The following is a 12,565-nucleotide window of genomic DNA, read 5'->3' as shown; positions in this document are numbered from 1 at the left end:
AGAATGTAATTTCGAACAGTACAAATGTAAAATAAGTTTTAGTAGAACAAAGGCTTTCTCTTTGCTCTTGAATACTCTAGGGAAGAGTTGGGGACAAGTATGGTCTACTGTCAAATAAAGTATACAGCAAAGCACCCGAAATAGAGAGGTCAGAGCAATATCCAAGTTTAGATTCATTTCCCACTGAATGCTGGCAGCATGAAGAATTTCAAAATGATGAAAAATGATGTTCTAAAGGTACTGGGTTGGGAGGGGAATGAAAAATTGAATTAGAATTGGACAGTTGACAATGCCAGTGAATATTGTGTGGAGGGGTGGCCATGTGGTTAGGAATTAGAGCAAAAAAAAACCGGTAGTGGAATCAGCGTTGAGTGGACTTGAAGTGAATATAGAGCAGACTCTTGAAGGAAGGAGATAAATGAATTTGTGATAAAGTTGAGGTGCATATTTTAGAAGAAATATTAAAATGAAGAGCTCCTTGGCACTCTTCCCAAAACCTGACCGATAGTTATCCCTCAGCACAGGAATCAAGGGCTATTGGAAGTATATGGGAATGTGGAATTTGAACAGTTGTTGTGCTTCTGATTTTGAATGCTTGTATCACTAAAACAGACGAACATCACTTTACTGTTGGCGAGACATTATTGTGTTTACGTTGGCTGATGTTCTTACATTACAGTAGAGACTATACTTCAAAAGTATTGCATTGCAACAAAGCAATTGACAGCCATCCCGAAGCAGTGAAAGTTGCTGCATAAAGAAAGGAAGCAGTCCATACCATCATTACATCAGTTACCTGGGTTCTAGGAAGAGAAAAAACACCTTTTGTGTCCTCCAACAGCTAACTCTTTTCCCTGTGTCAAAATTGTACCCTTCTCTTCACTTCTTCAACCAAATACAAAAAGCTCACATTCCCACTTCAATTCCTGCTGTCCCAGTAAGTCTTCCACTTGACCAGCGCCTTGTACTGATAGCATGCTAAATAAGTGCAAACCCCAGAGGGCACTTCTGACAATGCATGCAATTTGGCACTATTTCAATTTATTTTAAAATACTCTACAGAGCCTCATTAATAGCTTTGATCTAACCACACTAAGTATTTAGAGTTGTGTGATAGGAAAGCCCGAGTATCACTGAAAAAAAGACACATTCTGTCAAAGATTTCATCCTGCATTCATCAGGATAATTAGCAAAAATTAGGAAAACACATTTATATTGTATGAAAGCATGAGAGAGGAGGAACAGTGGACCACTCAGCCCTCTAGTCTGCCCCAGCACTCTATAATATCATGGCTGGTCTACGCAGGCCTACACTCCTCTATTGTTCTAACTCTTCACCATGGATATCTTGATATTTCAAAATTCTACCTCCTCTTTCAATGATCTAACCTCTACAACTCTCTGGGCTAGATAACTCCAGATATCCATCACTCTCAGTGAAGAAATTCCTTTGCATTTCAGTATTCTGTAACAACATTCCAGAGTTTGAGATTCCCCCCAACAGTGGAAACTTCTGAACAACCAACCTCTAGAATCTTGTGTTTCAATATGACCACTCCTCATGTATACAGATGTAATCTGTACAGCCATTCTTAAGAAGTCAATCACTTCAACCCAGGAATCAGCCTAGTGCATCAATTTCAAATTGCCTCTCATGCCAGTATCACCTCTCTTGAAAACAGGGACCAAAACTGTACCTTACTCCAAGTGAGGCTGTTGTAACAGGATTCCTGAATTCTTAACCTCCAATACGCTAGCAATAAAGGTCAAAATTCAATTTGTCTTCTTAATTACTTGCTACATTTGCATGTTAACTTGTGTTTCATGCACAAGGGAACTGCAGTCCCTCTGTGCTGCACATTTTTGGAGTTTCCATTTAAATAGAGAAAACCAAAGTGCATGACCTCAAATTTTTTTCCATTAAATTTCATCTGTCAAGACTTTTCCCACTCACTCAACCTGTTTATTTCCCTCGCAAATTCTGTATGTCCTCGTCAAAACATACTCTCCCATCTTTCTTTAGTATGGTCAGCAAATTTGGATACACTGCACTCTGCCTCCTCGTCCAAGTTATTAACTTAAATTTGAGATCCTAGGACTGATCCTTCTGCTTCTTCACTATTTACATCTTTCCAACATGAAAAGGATCCATCACTCCTGACTGTCTTCCACCAATCCTCAACCCACGTTAATAAATTACTCTAATACTGAGAGCTCCTTGGTCGTGCAAGAATCTTTGACATGGGACCTTTCTGAATATCTTCTGAAATTCCAAATAAAGCACATCTAACAGATCCCCTTTTGATCCAACCAGTCCATGCTGACCATAATCACAATTAAACTAGTCCTACCTGCCTGCACTGGACACCCTATTCTTCGGGATGTGAGTTTGCTCATTGAGCTGGAAGGTTCATTTTCAGACGTTTCATCACCATTCTAGATAACATCATCAGTGAGCCTCTGACGAAGCGCTGGTGTTATGTCCCGCTTTCTATTTATCTGGTTAGGTTTCCTTGGGTTGGTGATGCCATTTCCTGCGTTGGTGATGTCATTTCCTGTTCTTTTTCTCAGGGGATGGTAGATTGGCTCCAAATCAACGTCTTTGTTGATGGAGTTCCGGTTGGAATGCCATGCTTCTAGGAATTCTCGTGCGTGTCTCTGTTTGGCTTGTCCTAGGATGGACGTGTTGTCCCAATCAAAGTGGTGTCCTTCCTTATCTGTATGTAAGGATACTAGTGATAGTGGGTCATGTCGTTTTGTGGCTAGTTGATGTTCATGTATCCTGGTGGCTAGCTTTCTGCCAGTTTGTCCAATGTAGTGTTTGTCACAGTTCTTGCAAGGCATTTTGTAGATGACGTTTGTTTCATTTGTTGTCTGCATAGGGTCTTTTAAGTTCATTAGCTGCTGTTTTAGTGTGTTGGTGGGTTTGTGGGCTACCCTGATGCCAAGGGGTCCAAGTAGTCTGGCAGTCATTTCGGAAATGTCTTTGATGTAGGGGAGAGTGTTTATGGTTTCTGAGCCCGTTTTGTCTGTTTGGGTTTATTGCTGAGGAAATCGGCGGACTGTGTTCATAGGGTACCCATTCTTTTTGAATACGCTGTATAGGTGATTTTCCTCTGCTCTGCGTAGGACCAAATACTGAACTACAGGAGCAACCATCCCAACACCCACAAACGAAGCTGCATTAGAACATTATTCCAATGAGCCACCACACATTGCAGCACAGAGGAGCTATGCAGAGCAAAGGAAAATCACCTATACAGCGTATTCAAAAAGAATGGGTACCCTATGAACACAGTCCGCCAATTCCTCAGCAACAAACCCAAACAAACAGACAAAACGGGCTCAGAAACCATAATCACTCTCCCCTACATATTTCCGAAATGACTGCCAGACTACTTGGACCCCTTGGCATCAGGGTAGCCCACAAACCCACCAACACACTAAAACAGCAGCTAATGAACTTAAAAGACCCTATGCAGACAACAAATAAAACAAACGTCATCTACAAAATGCCTTGCAAGAACTGTGACAAACACTACATTGGACAAACTGGCAGAAAGCTAGCCACCAGAATGCATGAACATCAACTAGCCACAAAACGACATGACCCACTATCACTAGTATCCTTACATACAGATAAGGAAGGACACCACTTTGATTGGGACAACACATCCATCCTAGGACAAGCCAAACAGAGACACGCACGAGAATTCCCAGAAGCATGGCATTCCAACCGGAACTCCATCAACAAAGGCGTTGATCTGGAGCCAATCTACCATCCCTTGAGAAAAAGAACAGGAAATGACATCACCAATGCCGGAAATGACATCACCAACCCAAGGAAACCTAACCAGATAAATAGAAAGCGGGACATAACACCAGCGCTTCGTCGGAGGCTCACTGATGATGTTCCCTAGAATGGTGATGAAACGTCTGACAACTAACCTTCCAGCTCAGCGAGCAAACTCACATACAGAACCTCAACCTGAGCTACAAATCTTCTCAAAACTCGCTAGCACCCTATTCTTCCAAACCTTTCCTATTCATGGACTTATCCAAAGGTTTTTTTTAAATGTTGTAATTGTACCTGCATCTACCACTTCCTCTGGAAGTTCATTCCACACACAACCCACTCTCTACATAAAAAGTTGCCCCTTGTGTCTTTCTCAAATCTTTCTCCTCCCACCTTAAAAATATGCCTTTTTGTCTTGAAAAACCCCATCCTAGGGAAAAGACACCTGCTATTCATTTTATCTATATTCCTCATGAGTTTATAAACCCCTGTAAGGTCACCCCTCAACCTCCTACATGGTGAAAAAGTCCTGACCTATCCAGGCTCTTCTTATAACTCAAACCTTCCAGTCCCGGCAACATCTTGGTAAATCTTTTCTGAACCTTCTCCAGCGTTTATAAAACCCTCCTCCATGAAGACTGGTCCAAGACATTGGTGGAAAATTTCAGCCATTTTCCTGTTATCAATTCCCCTGTCGCATCCTCAAGAGATCCCACACTCACCTTAGTTATTCTTATATTCCCTTACATTCTCTTGCTGTTTGTTTTCCAATTTCTTGCCAATTTACTTTCATCATCAATTTTCTCTTCTTTCCTTCGAGTTCAGTCATCCGCTGCTTCTTTCTAAAACCAAAAATCCCAATTCTCTGACCTATCACAAGTCTTTACTGCTTTGCATGCCTTAGTTTTTGACTGGACACTCCTTTACTTGACTTTATCAACTATCGATGTTTCATCTTTCTCATCAAGTCCTTCTTTCAGACCAGAATCACACCTATGCCTTCTGTCCCTTGTTATTCCTTATTTTCATCCAAACTGATTCCACATCATGATCTATTGTCCGTCTATCACTATTCACTACCACACTCCGAAACTCCTTTATTAACAAAGCTGCCTCACCTCCTTTCCCATCTGTCTATTCTTTTGGAATGCCAAATACTTATGAATATGGAGATGCCAGTTATCCCGCAACCATCAAGTCAAATTCATTTATTTCTGATTGTCCTGTGTACATTGTTACATATACTTACACACATTCAGATGAACAGCTTTCAACTTTTAACCATTATTCCTGGTTCTGGTTTTATTTTTTGCTGCACTCTTCTGCTTAAATTTTTCTGTTGTCCCTCCCTGTCGTAATTTGATTATTGTTTAAGCTTCTCTTCAATTAACAACACTCCCCTCAAAAAAAGAGCTTCAATATCACTTACAGTCCAATTAAATGATTCACCAATGAACCCAGCATGTCTCCAATGGAACAGTTCTCTCTTTCCCTAAGACTAACACCAGTACCCCATTTCTCCCATACCAATCTTTGAGCCACACATTTGCGTCTCTAATCTTATTTACTCCATATCTATTGGCATGTGGCTCAGTTAGTAAGTCTGATTACTACCTGCGGTTCTTAATTTAACCTCAAGTTTTGTGTAACTCCCTAGCATAACCTCTTGCCTAGTTCAACTGGATTGCTGGTACCAATGTGGTCCACAACAGCAGCATCCCTCCGACTGCAAGTTCCTGTCCAGCCCAGAAGAGATGTACTGAACATTGTCACACATAGGTAACATAGCCTTTGGGATACTGTCTTTGCTGCAGAGAACAGCATTATTACTACATTTCATTTTCTCTCCCAACTCGATTGGTACGCTGGACCATGGTGCTTTGGTCAGTTCATTCATCCTCCATGCACTACCTTTATCTACACAGGGAGCACAAACATTGTACCATTTGGACAATGGCAGTGACTGGGGATCCTCCAAGGCTAAATTCTAGATCCCTATACCTGCCACTGCTGCAGTCGCACTACCTGTTCCTGACCACAGACCAAATTTGACGTGATTAATCTAAAGGGCATGACTGCCTTCTGAAACAGTGTCCAAGTGCACTCCCCCCATCTGTCACCAGGTTTGTAGCTCAGATTATAGTTTATTCACTCTGAATTGAAATTCTTTAAGCAACCAACACATACCAGCTCCCACGTACTGCAGCTGCCACACACAAGCCTAACCATTTCTATTCTATTTAGAGAATGATTCTGGATGCTAAACATTTCAAAAAGTAGATTTCCTAAGCGTACTCTTCAGTTGTATTATGATCTTGTAATTTAAAGCTTGACCAATCAAGAAAGGCACTGAAGAAACAGCCAATCATCTACTTGTTGTCCTGTGATATCACACTTTAGCTTTGACAGGTACAAATAGTTTGAAGGGATTACTTACTGCTGGCTTTTATTTCCCAGTGCTGGTGACCTTCTAATGTACGTCTGCTCTTCAAGTCCACTTCACAGTGACACTAACTTACTGCATGCCTGACTGGTTGGAGGTGTTGCCAGAAAGAGTGTACAGTTAATGGACTAACAATTGACTGGCAAGATTTATTTTAAATTTTAAACTAGGCAGGTTGACTCTAATCGGTCAAGGCATTGCCATGAGAAGTGCACCAACAAACATCTCTCACCTATTTTGCTCAGTTGGAATGGTTGCAGTGTGTGGACATGTTCTGTCTGTAAACAACAGGATCATGTATATTAATAGTGTCTATATTAATATATATCCCAGTATGCGTGAGTAGGAGATAACAAGGTGTGGAGCTGGATGAACACAGCTGGGCAAGCAGCATCAGAGGAGCAGGAAAGCTGACGTTTCGGGCCTAGACCCTTCTTCAGAAATGGGGAGGGGAAGGGGATTCTGAAATAAACAGGGAGAGAGGGGGAGTCAGATAGATGAGAAGATAGGTGGAGAGGAGACAGACAGGTCAAAGAGGTGGGATGGAGCCAGTAAAGGTGAGTGTAGGTGGGGAGTTAGGGAGGGGATAGGTCAGTCCAGGGAGGGCAGACAGCTCAAGGGGGTGGGATGAGATTAGTAGGTAGGAGATGGAGGTGGCGTTTCAGGTAGGAGGACGGACAGGCTGGGTTGGTTTCAGGATCTAGTAGTGGGAGGGGAGATTTAGAAGCTAGTGAAAGCAACACTGATACCATTGGGCTGCAGGGTTCCCAAGCGGAATACGACTTGCTGTTCCTGCAACCTTCGGGTGGCATCGTTGTGGCACTGCAGGAGGCCCAGGATGGACATGTCATCTGAGGAACAGGAAGGGGGATTTGAAATGGTTCGCAACTGGGAGGTGCAGCTGTTTCTTGCGAACCGAGCCTAGGTGCTCCACGAAGCGGTCCCCAAGCCTCCGCCTGGTTTCCCCGATGTAGAGGAGTCCACAACGGGTACAACGGATGCAGTATACCACATTGGCAGATGGGCAGGTGAACATCTGCTTGAGGTGAAAATCTTCTTGAGGCCTGGGATGGGGGTGAGGGGGGAAGGTGTAGCACTTCCTGCAGTTGCAGGGAAAAGTACCGGGTGTGGTGGGGCTGGAGGGGAGTGTGGAGTGGACAAGGAAATCCTGGAGAAAGTGCTCCTCCGGAATGCAGATAAGGGTGGGGAGGGAAAAATGTCTTTGGTGGTGGAGTTGGATTGCAGATGGTGGAAATGTCGGAGGATAATGCCTCCTCATTCTGGGGGTGGGGGGGGGGGAGGGGAAGGGGGGGTGCGGAAACAGTTGCAGCCTTTGAAAAAAAAAGACGACATCTGAAATGTACGGGAGTTGAATGCCTCATCCTGGGAGCAGATGCAGCGAAGGCAAAGGAATTGGGAATAGGGGATGGCATTTTTGCAGGAAGGTGGGTGGGAAGGTGGCTGTGTAAGTAGGAACCTGACTGATATGCTGACAACCAATTTAAGACTAATTCTTTGCAGGACTTCTTGTCAATTATCTTGATGGGTGCAAGATACAAAGTTTGACAAGGTATGAGATTTGTTTCATCAATAATCAAACTAATTGTGGTTAGAAATCAGAAAACTCTAATCATAGAATGTAAACCATATCTGACAAAGCCTAATGACTGGAGGAGACCTGAAGCCTACCCATAGATGCTGGTTACTTAAGGTCACACTGCCAAGCAACCTTTCCTTCATTCAAACCCCATTGTTTTAACTCAAGCAAAATCCACAAAACCAATCACCAAATCAAAGCATTCCCTTTTCAATATTCCCTTCAAACCATACTACTTCATTAGCAACTTTGTTCAGGTAATTAATCCACTTACAATCTGCTTTTAACCACGGCGTCAATAGAAAGCTGCCAGCCTGGCTAATCATACATTGCTCTGTAGGATTCACAAATATATCATTTGCACGATCTCTCTGCCCATGTTTCACAATATTCCTTTGCAAAGGCCCTTCAATCCTGTCCATTATCAGACAACTTGTTTCCGTTCATCAATTGACTGCAATTATGGCATGTTATTCATTCTCAATCTCTGCATAGCCTTCAATAGATTCTTTCATTCCTCCTCCATCATTCCTAATTGCTGTTATTAAGTGGTTTGAGAAAAACTAGTATGCTACAGATCAGCCATCATGCTTCTGAACGGGTACCAGACTGAAAAAGGCTAACTAGCCCACTCCTGTTCCTATGCCTTTCCCTTTCCTCATAGCCACCTCATGTTCCACTACTGTCTATTCAAATGTAACCATTACATCTCCTACAATGCCTTGTCCTTCTGCACTCAAGTTACTTCCACCATGTTTCAACATTCATTGGTGGTTTGTTATTCATCATGCACACAATGTCCCTGTGCAACATTGTCCATCAGCACGACACTAACTTCCATACCATTGTCTCTTTTCTTCAAATAATTCATCTTCAAAATTTTCCATAGTTTACCCTTACCTTAACTCTTTACAATATCCTCTAGCTCCAATTCTCCTCTTCCTTGAATCAATTCTCAGAGCTTTTGATTTCATTTGCACTACTATTGTTAAGACAACCACCCTTATCGGTGAACTTCTGTATCTCTAAAAATATACACAAAAGCTTCCTGTTCCAACAACAGTTTCTACAACATAAATGTAAGGCTTCTAGTTACCACGCCACATCATATCCTGCAAGATATTGTATTTGTTTCCTTATGTCTATTTGTGATGGTTTCTAGCATTTTTCATTGATATTCACTAATGTTAGACGCCAAAGAAATGATGATGTTCATGGTGAGAATTGCTGAGCGTCCAGAACTCTTGCCATCAACAATATTAGTGCTGTAAGTCTCAAGCCTAACCAGAAGCTTCTCTTCCGAGGTTCCTACCTCCACCTGGGGTCTGCGTCTGATTTATTTTATCAAGTACCTTAGAATACTTCTCAATTTCAAAAAGATGCTGTCGTAAAACACAAGCTGTTGGTGCATGTGCAACTGTGACTCAGTTTGGGTGTAAGAGAGAGGAGGAGGTTGGGAAAGTACTGTGGTGGGGGTGAAGAGAATGCAAATGATCATGCGCTGTTGGCAAAAGAGAAAAATCCATTAATATTCACTGTATTGAGTCTTGTGTTCATTTCGTTTGATCAGCAGCAACAATGAAACATGATAGATTATGTGGATTGGCTATACAATGCAATGAGCATCAAAAAGCATTTTCCTGTTGATCTTAACAAATGAGACAACTGTGAAACTACTAAAGACATGATCTAATTTTCCATTTGGCTTTTATACTGTAGTCCAAGTCAATCCACCATTCCAATTGTTCCCAAGGATACAGGCTGGAGAACGTGGCAAAGTGGTAGTGTTCCTAGCTGCGGACCAGGAAAGCAGGGTCAAATCCTACCTGCTCCAGAGATGTGCAATAATCTGGCTGAACAAGTTGGTAAAATAAAAGCTACAGTTTGGGGAACCCAATAGAGACAACAGCTAGGGAGTACAGTCAAGATGAGAACAGTGTAACAGAGGAGAAGGAAGTCAGAGTAACAGAAATCACATTTCTAGAAGAATTCTGGTACATGAAATAGTTTAAATGCATGGCCATCCAATCTAGTCCACTTTAGAAAACCAGACTAATTCAGCAAGCTTGTCAGAGGATATGGACACAGGTGTATGTGGCTGCTATAACATGGACATCAGGTTTTTGCAGGAAGAGAAAAAAAAATTGAAAAGCTACATCTTATCGAGAATAGACAGAGAGCAAGCTTTTTTAAAAATAAACGGTATTATCTATCACTTGTACAGGCTCCCAATATCCCTCACAAATCGCAGCCTCTAAAACTAATTGAAATGTTCCTGTCTCCAGCAGAAACCGATCATTCTCATCCTACGTCGCCTTGGATTTTGTATTACCTGCTTTTGGGAACCATAACTTCGACAGCTGAATCATTTCCAGAGAACAAGGAGGTACATCCAGTTCTCAATCTTACACATCAGTGCCAGTAAACTCAAATTGTTTCAATAGGTAGCCCTCAAAAAGAATGTGTTCATTTTTGCAATGTGTTCCTGTACCTGATAATCTTGGTGCTGAGAACATAATGGAAAGACCAATCGTTTCATCAAATTGGAGAGAAAACACCATAGGGAGAGCCATACTGCAGCAGAATCCTTCTGTGCTATATCTATTAATATTGTTTTAGGATTTAATCTACAGTCTGGGCCAGTAGCCCCAGATAACCGGATTGTACTCATCCCAAAGATATCATGTAGGTCCATATGCCTGCCAACTCCAGCAGCAGTTGAACCCAGAACAGAGCCACACAGCTTGGTGTGGTCCTGCATCACAGCCTCTCTCATTGGCATTCACACTATCATCAAACAGCTCAGCTACCACAGAGTACAACCACCTGCAGCCAAACAAGTGAAGTCTGGCAGCGCTTTAGATTCACATACATGATCAGCATCTCTGCCTCTCTCACACACACACACATTACACAGGTCCGACAGCACTATTCAAATACACACAGATTAATTCGTAGGAATTAGAATGGATGCTACAATTCAAACTGAACTGAATTAATTAACAAGAGAATTGTATTAATAGTTGCGGTTCTGAGTCTCTCAAAAGTTGTTCCCAGGAGAGGAAAACGAATGAAATTACATCGAATTGATAGGTCCGTTCATGGACTCCAGGTCTCTCTGACTAGCGGTTACACGAGTTTTACTGGACTTGACTACAACAAGGTCACTGGATCGCACAGAAGAACCTACCGCCTCTCGAGCAGAACAAGAGTACAGTTACTCACAGATTTTAGCCAGGCTGGCTACCAGAATCCACACTGCAATCAGGTAGGGTCCTTGAACGTGAACCCACTGCCAGTTCACTATCTCGAAGCCCACAATGTCGTGACCGCGATGACTCTCCGGGCTCTGCATTTCTGCGGGCTGCCGGGTTGTCTGCAGCTCCGGCTGATGCAAAGGTGAGAGGCCAGCTTCTGGCAGCAACTCTGTCGCCACCGAGGTCCCATTGCTGGCGAGCGAAGCCTGCACGGCACATAGCAGCAGCAGCAGCAGGAGCAGGACGGGAGGCATCGTTCGCTGTAACCCCGGAACAGGCGAGTGTCTGTCTGTCTGTCCGTCTGTCTGTCTGTGTGTCTGTCTGTCTGTCTGTCGTGACAACTCGCACACCGGACAAACAACAGTTCACAACCTGACTTCGTTACCTCAGCCTCCCTGGACTGAGACTTCGCCTTTTTAACTGAAGGAGGCAGGCTTGGGGAGCATGTGACCAGCAGGGGTACCCAATGCCTGTCCCTCACCGCCAAGCTGTCAGTCAGAGCTCACAAAGTGCAGGCCCGTGTCCCAGTGCCAGCGGGAGACTCGCAGCATGCTCTGTTCCCAACTCAACCTGCAGAAGTGCTCACAAAACAGCCCAACCTTCATTTCAAATCTCAAATTCATTTTTGAGTCTCCTCGATATTTCGATTGGCATTTTCCTAAAAAGAAGAGAGATGAAATAAATCCGCAGAGCTGGCATCCCGACACATTTTAGTGATAAAAACAGATGTGGCTTCCTCAGAGCAGGCAGGATGTTTGACACTTGTTCTTATCTGTCAGCCAGGGCTCCCTGTTTGGACCAGATTAACAGCCCCTATCAGGGAACTCGTATTCAATGAGGTCCACCTGGCTGACCTCATTACAATCACTACAAGAGGATATAATGCACAATGAAATCAAATACTACAATTAGACAATGACTTATCCTCTTTCTGCCTCTGAGCCAAGCAGAATTAACCGACAACATACTCATGCCAATGTTATATTAAAGACATGCTGTGCTGACCAGCTACAGAGGTACTTGTTCACATGGTCACTTTGAATCTAATGTGCCCTCAATTTTGAATTTTTCCATCCCAATATCTGACAACACATGACCTACTGTAATTGGTTTGGTTTTGGGCACTGGCAATGATAATGATGGCAGTGCTCCATTGTGTTTCTGGTCAACACTGTTCAGGCTGACTCAAGAGCTGTGAAGTGGGTGCTATCAGCAGTGCCTACTGTGCTGGGAATACTTATGAAACCTGCTACTGGGAAAATACAATCTCTGCTGAATATAAACTTCTCCTCCATGTGCAAACACAAACACCTTCCAATCTATAAAGCTCAATTGTCCCAAGAAGGGTCTCGACCCAAAACGTCAGCTTTCCTGCTCCTCTGATGCTGCTTGGTCTGCTGTGTTCATCCACCTCTACACCCGTTATCTCAGATTCCCCAGCATCAGCAGTTCCTACTATCTCTGTCCCAATA

The 12,565-nt window shown here is 43.0% G+C and overlaps 1 protein-coding gene across 3 annotated transcripts in view; it reads right to left on the bottom strand.

Annotated features, from left to right (window-relative positions):
* slc9a5 (solute carrier family 9 member A5) overlaps positions 1 to 11,468 on the bottom strand; it is a 223,689-nt gene extending 212,221 nt beyond the window's left edge. For all 3 annotated transcript variants that reach the window (XM_048547227.2, XM_048547228.2, XM_048547229.2), the window contains exon 1: positions 11,062 to 11,468. In XM_048547227.2, the coding sequence (XP_048403184.2) occupies positions 11,062 to 11,347 (286 nt within the window). In that variant the 5' untranslated portion in view covers positions 11,348 to 11,468. The remainder of the gene's footprint in view (positions 1 to 11,061) is intronic.
* Positions 11,469 to 12,565: the final 1,097 nt, after the last annotated feature.

This window comes from Stegostoma tigrinum, chromosome 16 (genome assembly GCF_030684315.1).
Source record: "Stegostoma tigrinum isolate sSteTig4 chromosome 16, sSteTig4.hap1, whole genome shotgun sequence".
Taxonomy (NCBI): domain Eukaryota; kingdom Metazoa; phylum Chordata; class Chondrichthyes; order Orectolobiformes; family Stegostomatidae; genus Stegostoma; species Stegostoma tigrinum.
The sequence above is the reverse complement of the archived record's forward strand: the minus strand, read 5'-3'. Positions and strand labels throughout refer to the sequence as shown.